This window comes from Chiloscyllium plagiosum, unplaced genomic scaffold (assembly GCF_037043375.1).
Source record: "Chiloscyllium plagiosum isolate Xiang-an unplaced genomic scaffold, Cpla_swu_hap1 HiC_scaffold_7, whole genome shotgun sequence".
In the NCBI taxonomy this organism is placed as follows: Eukaryota; Metazoa; Chordata; class Chondrichthyes; order Orectolobiformes; family Hemiscylliidae; genus Chiloscyllium; species Chiloscyllium plagiosum.
In genome coordinates this window covers 55438277-55455844 of record NW_028270145.1, presented here as the reverse complement: position 1 = coordinate 55455844, position 17568 = coordinate 55438277, and the positions used below count along the sequence as shown (strand labels likewise).

Below are 17568 nucleotides of genomic sequence, written 5' to 3'. Positions count from 1 at the left end.
ACACCCGCACCAACCAACCTCACCACCCTATAGCTGAACACTAACTCCCCTTTCCACTCCACCAAAAACATACAAGCCCTAGGCCTCCTCCATCACCAAACCCTAACCACCCGACACCTGGAGGAAAAACGCCTCATCTTCCGCCTTGGGACCTTGCAAACACATGGAATCAATGTGGATTTCACCAGTATCATTTCCCCTCCCCCCGCCATATCCCAAGCCTCCAACTCAGTATTGCCCTCTTGACCACCCATCCGTTCCACCCTCCTCTCCGCAATCTTGACTCTATCTAGAGGGGAACATTATTCCTGTAACAAATCCATCCAATTATATAGTAAAGTCCATCTATCAAGTCATAACATAAGACATAGGAGGTGTAGGCCATTCATTTCCTCAAGGAGAAAGTGAGGAAGGGCTTATGCCCGAAACGTCGATTCTCCTGTTCCCTGGATGCTGCCTGACCTGCTGCGCTTTTCCAGCAACACATTTTCAGCATTCATTTCCTCAAGCCTACCCTATCATTCAATAAGTTCATGGCTGATCAGCCCCAGGCCTCAACTTCTCTTTCATGCAAGCACATCATAGCCCTCAACACCTCAATTTTTAAAAATCTATCCACCTCCTCTTTGAATCCATTCAGTGATCTAGCCTCTACAATTCTGCGGTAGAGAATTTCAGACACTCACCTCACTCAGGGAAAAGAAATTCCTTCACCTCTGGGTTTTAAATGAGTGTATCCTTATTATGTAACTTTGCCCCCTAACTCAAGACTTCCCAACCATGGAACTACTTTCTCAACATGTACCCGGTTAAGACCTCTCAAAATCTGAAACACCTCAACAGGATATTCTGGACTCTTCATTTCAGGAATCCGCCTAATTAATCTCTTTGTACTGTCTCCAATCCTTTCTTAAATATGGGGGCAAACACCATACTCCACAGTCTCACCATGTCCTAACAGAATCTTCTATCTTTTAACACAATAACTTCTCATTCTTTTCAACTAATATCAATAACAATCCAACCTATTAAACCTTTTCCTCGAAAGGCATTTCCTTCTCATTTCAGGAATCAGCTGAGTCAATTTCTCTGATGCAATGCAGCATCACAGTGAAACTGTCTGGAAAAAGTGTCTGCAGTCGCCATCAGAGTGAAGCAGTTTGAGAAGAGAGTGTCCTCCAGGAGCATAACAGTAAGCAATCTGGGAAAAGTCACATGGGTCAAGAGAAACAGCTGACTGGGTGAGTAAGGTCAGGTGATTACTTATACTATTTAATCACATAATTTGTAAGGTCTTTATTTTGAGTTTATAGTTTGTAAAGGCAAGAGTACAGAGTTCTGGTGAAGGCCCCTAGAGTATATGATATTATTTGATTTAAAGGGCAACCTAAGAGTTGAATTTAAAGGGGTAAAGCATGGAAGGAGAGATCAAAGTCACAGTGTGCGCCTCCTGCTCTACGAGAGAAGTCAGGTACAGTTCTAGTGCCTGGGACTAGAAAACAAGCAGGACGGGTCTCAGTTCCTTGTAGCTTGAGGTTTGGAGTTGGAACAGCAGCTGGGGACACTGAGCATCCGTGAGGCTGCGAATAATATTGTAAGCACTTACAGAAAAGTGTTCACTCCTAAGACATTACAGGGAGGGAATGGATGACCACAGACAGAGAAAGAGGACTAGCAAGTGGTGCAGGAATTCCCTCTGGCCATTTCCAGCAAAGTAGTTACATTGCATTATATGTTGCTAGGGGTCTGGCCTGTGAGAAGAATGTAGCAAAAGCAAAATTTGTTGCACCATAGTTGGCTTGGTTGTACAGGCTGAGACCATTCCTGCATGTGTTATAATCCCAGGTGCTATAATTCTCAGTGTGAGAAGACTAGTGTTGAAAATTCAATCATAAGGGGAATAGATAAATGTTTCTGTGGCCACAAATAAGACTCCAGAATATTGCTTTCCAGATGCTCAAATCAAGAACGTCTCAGCAGTTGCAGGACATTCTGGGAATGGGAGAATTAACAGCCAGTGGTCATGGTACACATTGGTTTAAAAAAAGGGAAGATGCTGAAAAGTAAAATATAGGGAGTTAGGAAGCAAGTTAAAAAGTAGGACCTCGAAGATAGTGATCTCACAATTAGTAAGAACACAAAGAGCATGAAGAGCCAACCGCACAGTTTGAGGGCAAAGACAAAATGCAAAAAAAAAGTCTCAACACTTGTGAATTCTATCTCACAAAAGCCCATTAACTGAAAACAGCTAGAACTGGAGAAATGGAATGAGAATGCGGAACTCAGAGTACAGAGGAAATTGGATGTTGTGACACATAAACAGTGTAACAGTGTTTTGTGATTCAAGAAAACGTAGTCTTTATTTTCAAATGTAGACAAGGACATATTTCTTTCTCATACAGCCATTTCTCTGTAGAACTTTCTTCCCCAGAAAAAAGTGGAGGCTGAGTCATTGAATTTATTCAAGGCTGAGTTAGGTAGGTTTTTGGGTAGGTAAGGGACACAAATATTTTGGGGCATACAGACAAGAAAGTCAATAATGATTAGACTGAAACAAAAATAGAAATTGCTGGAGAAATTCAGCAGATCTGGTAGCATTTGTGGAGATAAAGCACAGTTAATGCTTTGGGTCCAGAGATTCTTCTTCAGAGCAGGAAGGTGGTGGAAACAGGCTGTATGCAGTTGGGGGACTATCAGTTTGGACGCTATATGGGGAGATCATGAGACAAAATGAGGTTACTGATGTTTAATTGTGCCGTCATGGTCCAGAGAAGATAGCAAAGGTGTCGGAGTGTTGGAGTTCAGCCTCTGCAATGTACAGGTCAATATGCCAGGCTTGATTACAAATTTTATTATATAATTTTACTGAATTGGCAGAGCAGGCTCAAAAGGCCAAGCAGCCTACTCCAGATTTAAGCCTTGTGTTCCCAACTGGGCTACAGAAAGAAGATATTATTCTTATTTATATACTATGTAAAATATTCAAAGTACCAGCCTCTAAAAACAAAACAAAATGAAATAATCCTCAGAAAAGAAACTTACCTTGAAAAAAGGAAACAAAATTCATCCACATCTGAAGAAGGCCCTGATCTTCCAAGAAACGTTTTGCCACACTTTGATGAGAAAGGATATTTATAAAATCACTAACCAAAGGCCAGTATGTATTGTTTTTCAAGAGTGGCTCACCACAGTTTACAACAACATGAAAATTGTTTTCTTCATCTAAAATAATGAAAAAAAATTAATTTCAAAAATGAACACAAACTACAAGTTATATTCAATTATATCACAGAACCCAATGTTTCCTTTTGACATACAAAATCCTGAAAGTGATGTTTTCGTATCTTTAATTTTAAGTATTACAAAATAAATTGTGCCCAATTATATACAAGCAAAGACAGCAAATCTGTCCTGATTTCATTTTCTCAAAAATTAAGGAAAAATAAGAAAAACAGCTTTCCACAAGTTTAGATGTCATAAAATTAAATTTTCACTCACCTTGCAACTCACTTTTGATAAGGCAACTTTCCATCATATAAAGTAGCACAGTGACCATTATTTCCAGCAGCTGACATTCTTCAGTCACCTGCCGTGCCAATTCTTCATTGCTAAATAACTGAACACTGATATGAACAATCCTATTGGACATAGTGTCTGATTCATGGCTCTTAATCAGAGTTTTCATAATGAAGGCATAATGTTGAACGAACGTTTTAGTAAAAGCTATCTGCAAAAAAAAAGTAAAAATTAATACTGCAAAATTTTATTATGACACTTTGACATCATACAGTGGGTAAGCAAAGAGACCGTCGAGTCAAGGCAGATTTTTAACGAACCAGCTGATTTTTCCCTGCCATCATTTTGTTAATCTTTACCAACTTTGGTAAAACTAGGTCCGGTATGTGCTAGACCCATTTTAACCACAGTGACCAAGGGTACCAAATTATTTGTTGTCACCCCCAATTAGAACAATATTAAGAGAGTCTAAACTCCTGAATGGAATGCTACTTAATGTTTTTTTACAGGAAAATGAATACATGATCAATAGATCAACCATTTCATCAATGCTTTCAGTTAACAACCACTTGTGTTAAACAGAACATAGAACAGTACAGCCCTCAATGTTGTGCCGGCCTTTATGCTACTCTAAGAACAGAACGAACCTACATATCTTTCATTGTACTAACTTCCAAGTGCCTATCCAAGAGTTACTTAAGTGTCCCTAATGTATCTGACTGTAATAAAACTGCTGGAAGTGCATTGAACGCACCCACCACTCTTTGCATAAAAGAACCTGCCTCGAACATCTCCCCTAAACCTTCCTCCAATTACCTTATAATTATGACCCCCTTGTGACAGACATTTCCATCCTGGGCAAAAGTCTCTGGCTATCCACTCTATCTATGCCTCTCAACATCTTGTACACCTCTATCAAGTCACCTCTCATCTTTCTCCACTCCAATGAGAAAAGCCCTAGCTCCCTCAATGTTTCTTCATAAGACATGCCCTCCAGTCCAGGCAGCATCCTGGGAAATCTCCTCTGCACCCTCTCTAAAGCTTCCACATCTTTCCTATAATGAGGCGACCAGAACTGAACACAATATTCCAAGTGTGGTCTAACCAGGCTTTATAGAGCTGCAGCAAACCTCATGGCTCTTAAACTCAATCTCCCTGTTAAGGAAAGCCAATACACCATATGCCTTCTTAACAACCCTATCAACCTGGGTGGCAACTTTGAGCAATCTATGGACATGGATCCCAAAATCCCTCTGTTCCTCCAGACTGCCAAGAATCCTGCCTTTAACCCTGTAATCTCTATTCAAATTCGACCTTCCAAAATGAAACATGTCATAACTTTCCAGGTTGAATTCTATCTGCCACTTCTCAGCTCAGTTCTGCATCCTGTCAAAGTCTCGTTGCAAACTAAAACAGCTCTCCACGCTATCCACAATTCCGCCAACCTTTGCGTCATCGGCAAACTTACTAACGCACCCTTCCACTTTCTCATCCAAATAATTTTTAAAAATCACAAAGAGCAGAAGTCCCAGAACCGATCCCTGCAGAACACTGTTGCTCACCTGGCTCCAGGCTGAATACTTTCCAACTACCACCACGCTCTTTCTTCTATGGGCCAGCCAATTTTGTATCCAGACAGACATGCCTTTTTACTTTCTTAATGAGCCTACCATGGGGGACCTTATCAAACGCCTTGCTAAAACCATGTACACCACATCCACCCCTCTACCTTCATTAATGCATTTTATCACATCCTCAATGAATTCAATAAGGTTTGTGAGGCATGATCTGCTCCTCACAAAGCCATGTTGACTATCTCTAATCAAACTGTAGTTTTTCAAGTAATCAAATCCTGTTTCAGAATCCTCTCCAATACTTTGCCCACCACTGACGAAAGACTGACTGGTCTATAATTCCCAGGATTATCCCTGTTCCCTTCCTTGAGCAAGTGAATAACATTTGCCACCTTCCAATCATTTGATAACTCCAGTGGACAGTGAGGACACAAAGATCATTGCCAAAGGCTCAGCAAGCTCTTCCCTCGCTTTCTGTCGTAACCTAGGGTATATCCTGTCTGGCCCAGGGGATTCAAATTTTTCAGCACATCCTCCTTTCTAACATCAACCTGTTCTAGTCTGTTTCGCACTGTCCTCAGAAAAGTCAAGATCCCTCTCAGTAGTGAATACGAAAGCAAAGTATTCATTAAGAACCTCCCCTACTTCCTCTGACGCCAGATGCAAGTTCCCTCCACCATCCCCGATTGGCCCTACCCTCACTCTGGCCATCCTCTTGTTCCTCACAAGATGTGTAGAATGCCTTAGGGTTTTCTTTATCCGCCTACCTGCTAAAGTTTTTTTATGTTCTCTTCTAGCTCTACGTCCATTCTGCAGTTCCTTCTTGGCTCTCTTGTAATCCTCTAGAGCTCTGTCTGATCCCCACTTCCTCAACCTTAAGTAAGCTTGCTTCTTCCTCTTGATTAGATGTTCCACATCCCTTGTCACCCAAGGTTCCTTCACCCTACCATCCCTTCCTTGCTTCAGTGGGACAAACCTGTCCAGCACCATCAGCAAGTGCTCCCTAAACAACATCCACATTTCTGTCATGCATTTTCTTGAGAACATCTGGTCTCAATTTAGGCACCCAGTTCCTGCCTAATAGCATTGTAATTCCCCCTCCCCCAATTAAATACTTTCACATATCGTCTGCTCCTATCCCTTTCCATGGGTATCGTAAAGGTCATGATCAATATCACCAAAATGCTCTCCCACCGAGGGATGTGACACCCGGCATTGGGTTAACTACCGAAAGTACCACCAACTATGTGGCATCAGCTTCAAATGAGGGACAACATGAAAAACATATTATTGAAGGAAATTCAGACCAAGTACTTGCTCATCACATCATAATCCATTGTTCCCAACTCTGAATTATTAATCTCAGTTGGATTATTGCATTATAAGATCTCAACAAAACACATGCTCTACCACATTTTCTCCACTAGAGCAAGACTTGGTTGAGAAAACAAGGCCTATAGCCAAGGTCATCAAAATAGGTGAGAAGGCAAGTGGTGATAGGAATACAAAGAGTCTGTGGGGAGCTACATACAGGCTAAGCAATAGGCAAAAACTTGGCACATAGAACATAATGTGAGGTAGTGCAGAACTTTGGTCTGAAGTTAGAGGAGCAGAATATTATTTAATTGAAGAAGACTGTTGAAAGCTACAGAACAGGAGGATTTGGGGGATATTGTGCATGCATCAGAAGAGTCCAGAATCCAAGTTCAACAGGCAACAGGAAAAGTAAATAGAATATTGGCCATTATTTAAAGAGAATGGAATAACAAAGTAGGGAGGTTTTGCTAAAACTATCCCGGGCCATAGTGAAATATTATGATCAGTTTTGGGCCCTTTGTCTAAGGAAAAAGATGATTAGGAATTTCTTCTCTCAGTGAGCAGTGAATCTCTAGAATTCTTCACAGCAAGGCTGAAATGTGGAGTTGAGGGTTATCAGAACAGCTATGAAATGGCAGAACAAACTTGATGGACTGAATGGGTTACTTACGCTCCAATGTTTTGTGACCTTCTGGCAAAGTCTCAGATTGGGTCAAATTGCTGAATTCATCTTCCTACTTAAAGGCATAGTTGTTTTTGAAAATATAAACTGAAAAACTTCCCATTGCAAATAATCCGAGTGATATGCTTAGAAAAAAAATACATGCCTAACAGAGGGGGCAGGAGTTTGAATTCCTACAAATTTGATTTCCCATACCCAATGCAAACTTAGTACATATTCTTGGTTTAGGATGATTATAATTCACATCAATGATTTTTTCCTCTATGCAGCACAAGGCAAGTCCAGGAAACAATGCTGCAATTAAAAATCATCTTTTCCACTTTAATCGAAGATTTTTATTTGCAGACGTTACTTGCATTTCAGTAGAAAAATATATTTTTCAATACAATCTTAACTTGAGTAGAAGTCTAGGTACAAAATGCAAGGCTGTGCCATGTTTAATCAAGTGACATCTGATCTGACCAGAAATCAGGCTGCAAAATGGCCTTGCACTGGTCCAACTCCCAAAAAGCAAAATATACAAGGGCCCTGCAGGAAATAGATAAGCCTTTTTTTTAATTTCCACCTTTAATTATTTTTGAACTAAAACAGTTATCTAGATTTGTAAGCCATTGAGTTTCACTCATTAATTTGCCAAAAAGTAATTAACTAGCACAATTAGAACAGCTGTTGGAAATCTCAGAAACATACTGAAATGTTAGATTTCTAAATCAAAGTTACTTCATTCAGGAATTCAGGATACTTGTCTGCTACTATTTCTTGCCATTTCATTAAAATAGAAATTGTTTCGTTGTTAAATATGTGAAGTAGAAAACAACTTAAACAGATACTTAGTAATACAAATAACTCTTAATTCAGTAACTAAACATGGAGCAACTTAAATACTTGTGTTACTGAAGACATGTTTATTATTTAATTTTTCATGGGATGTGTGTATTGCCTGCTGGGCCTGCATTTGTTGCTCATCCTTAATTCTCCTGGAACTCAGTTACTTGCTGTAGCACTTCAAAAGGGCAATTAAGAGTCAACCACGTTAGTAGATCTCAAGTCACCTGCAATCAGACAAAGTGAGAATGGCAGATATTCTTCCCTGATGGCTTAATGAACCAAATGGGATTTAACAACAATTGACGATAGTTTCATAGTCACCACTAGAGAGACGTTGCTTTCAATTCCGGACTTACTCCGAGGTGCCACAGTAGGATTTGAATAGATTCCCCTAATGCATTAACTTGATCCACTGGATTAAGTTATAGCCCAGCAACATTACCACTACACCACATTCTTCCAAATGATTTCCTTCCTTTGCATAATTTGGACAATGAGGTCAATTATTGCAATATAATTGCACTTTAATACAAAAGTTTTTGTTTGTGTTTAAATCAAAGAGTGCAAGTACTTCAGCCTGTGCTGTCAGAGTACGTGAATTTAACTTCAGGATCTATATCTCTGTATATAGATGCAACCACTCATGCATTCTTGATAGAAAACAATCCAAAATAGACAATATAAACAATCTGCTGTCTTGCTGGGACTAACAATATAGCTATTTGCTTCAAATGTGCAAGTACAGTAAGAATACAGCAATTCAAAAATGATATCGAATAGAAAGGTAACATATCTAAAGTGAACGTGGTTTACTTTGTATTGTTAATTATTATTTTAAAACCACATGACTTAAATATTATAGTCTCGAAAGGTGTTAAAAAGAATTACTTTTTGATTTAAGTCAACAGTATTTGAAAACACAAAGGATTCACTACTGTATCTTGCGCATGCATACATACCTTATAGCTCTGATCAGGCAGCATGTTTAGTAGAAACGTTACCATCTTCTGTGGAAACTCATATTTGACAGTCCAGAACAATAGTTCTTCTAGAAAGCATTTATGTTTCAAAATATCCATAATGGATGAATCTGAAATGTAATATAGAAAGAGGATTTGCATATCTGGCTGATTGAAGATTGCTGACTTAAATAAGACCATAAGATATAGGAGCAGAATTTGGCCATTTGGCCCATCAAGTCTCTTGACTATATGATCATGGCTGATTTATTCCACAACCCAATTCTCCTGCCTTTTCCCTGTAACCCCTGAACCTCTGATCAATCAAGAACATACCTAGCTCTATCTTAAATACACTCAGTGAATTGGTCTCCACAGCAGCAACAGTTGCGCAGAAGGCTGTGGAGGCCAAGTTGCTGAGGCGCCTCCCATGTCAAATTCAGATTAAAATTAGTTTGAAGATTAGTAGTATTTGAGAAAGAGTTTGTATCTATCAGTATATAGTGTTTACAGCTACAGAGAAGGTGCACAGAAAGATCAATCCTACCATATGAGAGATCCTGTTCATAAGTCTGATGACAGCGAGGAAGAAATGGTTCTTAAATCTGTTGATATGTTTTCAAACTTTTGTATCTTCTGCCCAATGGTCGAGGTTGGGAGAAAATGTAACTGTGGTGAAAGGGATCTTTGATTATGTTAGCTGCTTTCCCGAGGCTGTGGGAAGTGTGGACAAAGTCAATGGAAGGAACGCTGGTTTTCGTGATGGACTGAAATAAAAGGTTCGTGTGAGTAACTAGCAGAAAGTGAGGACTGCAGATGCTGGAAATCATTTCCTGAAGAAGGGCTTTTCCAGCAACACATTTTTCAGTCTTGTGAGTAACATATGGCGTAATCCTGCGTGATTTTAATGTACATTGAAATTGGATAAATCAAATTAGTAAAGGTGTCCGAGATGATGAGTTCATAGACAGTTTTCTTCAACTGTATTTTCTACAGCCAACTAGAGAGGAGGCTATACCACATCTGGTAACGTGCATGAGGCAGGATTAATTAACAAACTTATAGAGAAGGTATCCCTAGGTAGTAGAGATCATAATAAAACCAATTTCATGTTTTTGAGGGAGTGAAGAATGAATCCATGCCTAGTGTTTTAAACCTAGGACAATTATGAGGCCATGAAACACAGAAAACAGGCCATTCAGAAAATTGACCCCACTCTACCATTCAACATGATCATGGTTGATCTTTAATCTCAACACGATACTAAACATTTTCTCCCCATAACCCTTGATGCCTTTAAACTTCACTAATCTCTTTTTAAATATATTGAGTGACCAGGTCTCTGTAGCCCTCTGTGACAGATAGTTGTATAGTTGAGTGAAAAATTTCTTATCTCAGTCTGAAATGGCCGACCCCATATCCTGAAACCATGACTCCTTGTTTTGGTCAACTGGCAGGGGGAACTTCATCCCTGTATCCAGTCTGTTCAGCCCTGTCAGAACTTTGTAAGTTTCAATGAGATTTAATAAGTTTCAACTTCTTATCCTTCTAAACTCCAGTTAATGCAGACCCAATTTCTCTTCAAACCTGCCACCCCTGGGAATCAATTTGGTTATCCTCTGCCATACTCCTCTATGGAAAGTATATATTTTCTCTGATAATGAGTCCAAAACTGCACACAGTACTCCAGGTGTGATCTTACCAAGGACCTGTAAAGCTGCATTATTACTTCTTTGCTTCATACTCAAATTCTCTTGTAATAAAAGCCAACATACCACTTTCCTTTCCAAACTGCTGCAGTTGCATGCCTGCTTTCAGTGATGAGTGTATAAGAACACCCTTTGTGCATCAACCTTCCCCAATCTATTAGCATTTAAATAATACACTGTAGTTCTGTTTATCTAACCAAAGTAGCTAACCTCTCTACTATCCACGTTATACTTTGTCAGCCATACACTTGTGCACTTAACTTGTCGAAATCACCTTCAAGAATCTTCAAATCCTCTTCACAATCCCATCTAGCAGAAGGCTAGGGTAAGCTAGGATGTTGTTACAAATAAAATTAAAAATCACACAACATCAGGTTTTAGTCCAACAGGTACCTGGTGTTATGCTATTTTTAATTTTGTCCACTCAGTTAAACACCAGCTCCTCCACATCAAAGCTACAGATTGATCAACAGAGATATACAGTGGCAGACATTTAAGGAGATATTTCAACCCAGAAAATCTGCATTCCAGTGCAAAAGAAAGAGTTCAGGGGAAATACACCCCATCCACGGATAATTAAGCAAGTTAAATACAGTATCATATTTGAAGAAAAGTTGTACAATTCTGCACACATTGGTGGCAGGTCAAAGGTTGGGTAGACCAGCAATGAATGACAAAAATAAGGAGGGAGTAATTAGAGTACAAAAGAGAGATAACTGGAAGTATACAACAGATAATTTTTCTGCTGGTATTTAAAAATTAAAAGTTCAAGTAAAGTGAAGACTGGCCTCTGGACAATGGTCTGGCGAATTAATAACAGAAAAAAAAACAGTGGATGAATTAAACAGATATTTTGCATTTGCCTTCATTGTGAGTCAAGAGGCAAAAAGAAGGGAGGAACTTAAAACAATTGCAATCACCAGGAAATAGAAGGCTGGCACAGCATCGAGGTCCTGACTTTGTCCCAGTGTCTCGAAAAATGTACCTGCTGAGATAATAGAGGCACAGACTCTAAGTTCCCAATACTCCCTAGATTCTAGATTCAGATTGGAAAGCAGTGAATGTGATTCCATCAAAGAAGGCGGTAGAAAGATGGAAAGCATGAAACTTAGCTCAACATATGTCCTGTGGAAAATGCTGGAATCTATTATTAAAAGGAGGTTACAGCAGAGCATTTGGAAAATCTGAACGCAATCAAGCAAAGTCAACTTGGTGTTGTGGAAGGAAAATTTTGTTTAATGAATTTACTTGAGTTGAGAAAGTAACAAATAATGTGAATAAAGTGAAACTTCAATGGCACTACTTGCTGTACTTTGATATCCAGAAAGTATTTGACAAGATATCACCTCAAAGGTTACCACACGGCATGGGAGATGCCTTACTAACATGTACAGAGTGTGGGTTCGCAAACTGAGAGTACACATAAGTGAGTCTATTTTGGGTTGGTGGGATGTGTTGAGTAGAATACCACAGAGTTCATTGCTTGGTCTTTAACGATTTACATCAATGATTTGAAAAAAGGGATTGAATCCTAAATTTGCTGATGAAACAAAGATTGTTCAGAAAGCAAGTTGTATGAAGGACACAAGGAGTATGCAAAGGGATATAGATATGTTGAGTGAGTGGGCCAAGATCTGACAGGTGGAATATAATGCAGGAAAAGTGACTCGCCCACTTTGGAAGAAACAGTAGAAAACGAGTATATTATTTAAATGGAGAAAATCTGCAGAATTCTAAAGTACAGTGAGATCTGGGTTTCTCGATACATGAATCACAAAGTTAGCATGCAGGTATAATACTGCAAATGATTAAGAAATCAAATGTAGGGTTATTGTTCATGACAAGGGAATGGAATATTGGGTACTTCTGTTAAAGCTTTACTGAATATTACTGAGACAACAACAGGGGTATTCTGTCGAGTTATGGGCTTGTTATTTTAAGAAAGATCCAAATACGTTCAAGCAGTTCAGTGAAGGCTCATTTAACTGATACCTGGGAAGTGCATCTTCAACTGAGAGGTTAGATAGGCTGGGCCTAAACCCACTGGTGTCTAGAAGATTGAAAGGTGATCTTCTTGAACCAAATCAGTCTTATCTGAGGGCATGTTGATACAATGCTTTCCATTGCAGGATAGATGAGAAATAGAGGACACATCTAAAAAATAAGTGAGTTGTACATTTAAGGTAGAGAAGAGGAGAATTTTCTTTCTATTGGAGCATCAAGCTTCTTTGAAACTTTCTTCGCCAGGAAGTGGTGATGGCAAGGCCACTGAATATTTCTCAAGACAGAGGTAGACAAGGTTCTTGACTAACGGGGATCTCAAACAGTATCAAAGTTAGGCTGCAAAGTGATGTTGAGGCCACAATCTTAATAAATGAGAGAGCTGGCTTGAAAAGATCAAATGACCTACTCCTCATCCTAATTCACATGCTTGCAATTTTCTACAAGTTAATGTAGCAAATCTAGCAACATAATCCATCTTGTGCTACCATCACTTGGTTTAAGTGATCCACTTTTAGTGCTTTTCGCTGTAGAATAGGATCATATTCTAATGGATCCAAATACCACAGCTGAAATCCATACACTAACTTGGAGGAAAAACCTCTCAAGAATATGAGAAGTTAGGCAGACGGTCAGTATCCTTATATAGTGCCTTTATTTCCAACGTTGAATAAACCCTAGTCCCGACAATTTCAGTGAAGAACCTGACACTTATTCTGTGAAAATGAGTAGCCGCAATAAAAAAAATCTACTGACAGATCTAAATATAGCCCAGACATCAAATGCTTCTTGAAACCATGGAGACTTCTAAATAGCAGGGTATGACAGCCTTTAATGCATCATGTTCACTAACAACTTAAGACAGGTAGGTAAGTTCAAGACAGCAACCTCTTCATGTAGCCTTCACGCAACTTTCCTTCTTTGTTTTTTGGCAGCAGTTGGATTGGGAGGAGCAACATCGACGACCAGTGGCCCAACGGGAAGGTAATTTTTAAATATAAAAACTTACCTCGGGAGTTTCAGGTATATTATTTTGGCAGCAGCTGAATCCCAAGACACGACACGGGTAGTGTCTCCCACCCGCCCTCATCCTCTAACCAAAAAAAAGGACTCTCGTGTGTTGCTAAGGTAAGGCATTTCAATTGATCTATTTTGTGTATCGTGTGATTGATTAAAAATTTACTGTTGGTTAATTGACATAATTTACTGTTAATATGGCACTGAATGACATAGGATCAGATGATGTGGAGTCTGTGTGGGTGGAATTGAGGAAGCGCAAATGGGAGTTATGCACAGACGTCCCAGCACTCGTCAGGGCCAGGGGCGCAAGATGTACCAGGAAATAGATAGGGCATGTCAGAAAGACAAGGTCACGGGTGATCCTGGAGGATTTCAAAAAGCAAATGGACTGGGTGAATAATGTTGCCAGTGGATCCGAAGAAAGGGAATTTGTGGAATGCTTGCAGGATGACCTTTTGGAACAGCTTGCGATGGAGACCACAAGGGAGCAAGCTTTTCTGGACTTAGTGCTATGTAATGAGCCAGACTTTATAAAAGATCTTAAAGTAAAGGAACACTTAGGAGGCAGTGATCATAATATGGTAGAGTTCAGAGGATGTTATCTACCTGGACTTCCAAAAGGCCTTTGATAAGGTGCCTCAAGGGAGGCTACTGAGTATGATGGGGGCTCATGGTGTTTGATGTGAGCCGTATGGATTGAGGATTGGCTGTCTGACAGAAGGCAGAGAGTTGGGATAAAAGGTTCTTTTTCAAAACAGCAGCTGGTGACAAGTGATGTCCCACATGTTGGGGTCGCAGCTGTTCACTTTTTATATTAATGATCTGGATGAAGGGCATTATGGTGAAGCTCGCTGATGATACGAAGTTAGGCAGACAGGCAGGTAGTTCTGAGGAGGTGGTGAGGCTGCAAAAAGATTTGGACAGATTAGGAGAGTGGTCCAAGAAATGGCTGATAAATTCAATGTGAGCAAATGCGAAGTCTTGCACTTTGGGAAAAAGAATACAGGCATGGACTATTTTCAAAACGGTGAGAAAATCCTTAAAGCCAAAGTACAAAGGGATCTGGGAGTACTAGTTCAGGACTCTAAAGGTTGACCTGCAGGTTGAGTTTGTGATTAAGAAAGCAAATATAATGTTGTCATTTATCTCAAGACGGTTGGAATGTAAAAGCAGTAATGTGCTATTGAGACTTCACAAAGCTCTGTTTAGGCCCCATTTAAAATACGGTGCCCAGTTTTGGGCTCCACACCTCAGAAAGAACATACTGGCACTGAAACGTGTCCAGCGGAGATTCACATGGATGATCCCTGGAATGGTAGGCCTAACATACGATGAATGGCTGAAGATCCTGGGACTGTATTCATTAGAGTTTAGAAGGTTGAGGGGAGATCTAATAGAAACTTGCAAGATAATGAATGGATGCTGGAAATTAGTTTCCGTCAGATGGGGATACAAGGACTCGTGGGCATAGCCTTAGAATTAGAGGGGGTCAATTTAAAACTGAAATGAGGAGACATTTCTTCAGCCAGTGTGTGGTGGGCTTGTGGAATTCACTGTCACGGAATGCAGTGAAGGCCGGAACGTTAAATGTCTTCAGGCAGAGATTGATAAATTCTCAATCTCACAAGGAATTAAGGGATACGGGGAGAGTGCGCGTAGGTCACATTGAAATGCCCATCAGCCATGATTGAATGGCGGAGTGGACTTGATGGGCCGAATGGCCTTACTTCCACTCCTGTGTCTTATGGTCTTAACTAAGCTTCAGCTTTTGCAATTTCAAATAACCTATTCATGGTTTTAATCAAGAATCTTCTGGTTGGCAAACATTTCAACTAACCTCTTTACTTGGAGGTAACCTCTTTCTTAACAGTCCTAAAACTGTCTACTTTCGCAGGAGCAACTATTTTACACTCCAGCTTCAGCAAAGACTTCTGTAGAATGCCCAAACTAAAATCATAATGCTTTTTTCCAAACTTTAAGCATTTCTCCTAAGCTCAAACAGTTCCAGTATTGTCTATCTGAAAGCTATGTACATTAAACTGTTTACTTTGTTCATTCGTAAATTCACTCAAAGTAAACAAATCTCCATTAATCTCAAGGAAGTCTCTTTAATACTGTTTTGAAACAAAACCACAATGGCTACAGAGGTGCTTACAAATTAATCATTAAACATCTTCAGACACACACAAAACTCATATGGCACTAGTTCAAAATTCAAAAATCAAAAAGTAAATGATATTAAAATATATAAATGCACATCTCAAATCTTGCATTATAAAAGCCAATCCACTATCCACAAGGAACTAGCCAGATGTGTGGCATACCTAAGTGCCTGAATTTATGCAGCTCCAAAAGGTACACAAAGTTTTACAGCATTTTAAACAAGTCAACTTGTTTGTCATCCTATTAACATCCATTTTCTCTATAATGGACAAAGCATGTGCGACCATTTTTAAAAAGTGTACTGCCTAAGGCCTGTTTGCCAGCACCTTCCAAACCCAAACCATCTACCACCTGGAACAGTCAAGACAGCAGACATGTGAGAACACAACCACCAACAAATTCCTTTCCAAGTCTCACACCAATCTGACTTGGACATATAACTGTGGTTCAGATACAGTTGCTGCATTAGTATCCTGGAACCCCTTACTTAACAGTGCTGAGTATATCTGAATCACATGGAGTATGGTAGTTCAAAGTGGCAACTCACTACCACCTCCCCACCAGTAAATAGGGACAGGCAATATATGTTGCCTTGTAAACAAGCTCACGTCTCATGAATGAGATGAAACTTTAATTTGCATCTGTTGGAATAAGATACCATAATTGTAAAACTATTCTTTTCATGGTCAGACATAGTTTGTTCTGTACTACCGTAAGACCACACCATTAAATTTATTTACTCCTAAATATTCTAACCCTAACTTTTTCTGCAATCTGTAGCACAGGGAGTAGTCAAGTACAAAATTACAAGTCATGCCAATGCAATCATTTCAATACCAAGCCTCAGTGTGGATTCTAAGTTCACACCTGGGGAGGAATATGCAGATCTGACAGCAATTTCCATAATTTTAAACAGAACTGCATACTTGTGAATTGTGGAAATTGCTGTCCGATTTACTTCGCAATAATTCTGAGCATCAACTACCTTACCGTTATAATTACTGCAAAATATATGCCTTTTTCAGAAATTAGAATAGTGTCCTCAGAATTATACAAATATCTATGTAAGCTAGCTTGCTGACCTTTAAGGTTTGTTTTCAGACGTTTCGTCACCATACTAGGTAACATCATCAGAGAGAGTCTCCTGTAAAGCACTGGTCCTGCCTCTCCAATTATAGATTTTGGTTCTTAACGTGGGTGATGTCATTTCTGGTTCTTTTTTTTTCCCTATTTTCAAGGGAAGGTAGATAGGACACCAAAAGACACGACCCACTATCACTAGTTTCTATACAGACAAAGAAGGACACCACTTTGACTGGAACAACACATACGTCCTCAGACAGGCGAAACAAAGACATGCACGAGAACTCTTAGAGGCATGGCATTCTAACCAGAACTCCATCAATAAACATATTGACTTAGATCCTATCTACCTTCCCTTGAAAAGAAGAAAGAAAACAGAAATTGCATCACCCCACCTTAAGAAACCAAGACCCATTAATAGAGAGGCAGGACATACCACCAGCATTTTACTGGAGACACTCACTGATGATGTCACCTAGTATGGTGACGAAATGTCTGAAAACAAACCTTCAAGCTCAGCGAGGTAACTTACATACTTATCAACCTGTGCTATAAATCTTCTCAAAAATCGCTATTATATATCACTACAGCATCTTGTAGAAACAAAATTTCTGTGGAATGATCAGGCATTCACTAATCAATTTTTATTTTGAAAAAAATAATTGTTACACCACTTAGATCACTTTCGTGGAGTGCATTCAACTATTTGCCCAGTT

The 17568-nt window shown here is 39.5% G+C and overlaps 1 protein-coding gene across 6 annotated transcripts in view; it reads right to left on the bottom strand.

Annotated features, from left to right (window-relative positions):
• The window catches only part of ubr3 (ubiquitin protein ligase E3 component n-recognin 3), a 362318-nt gene that overhangs the window by 268357 nt on the left and 76393 nt on the right, over positions 1-17568 (bottom strand). For all 6 annotated transcript variants that reach the window (XM_043693674.2, XM_087989039.1, XM_043693675.2 and 3 more), the window contains exons 7-9: positions 8877-9007; positions 3499-3727; positions 3043-3222 (exon numbers count right to left, since the gene is read on the bottom strand). In XM_043693674.2, coding sequence (XP_043549609.1) covers positions 3043-3222; positions 3499-3727; positions 8877-9007 — 540 coding nt within the window. The remainder of the gene's footprint in view (positions 1-3042; positions 3223-3498; positions 3728-8876; positions 9008-17568) is intronic.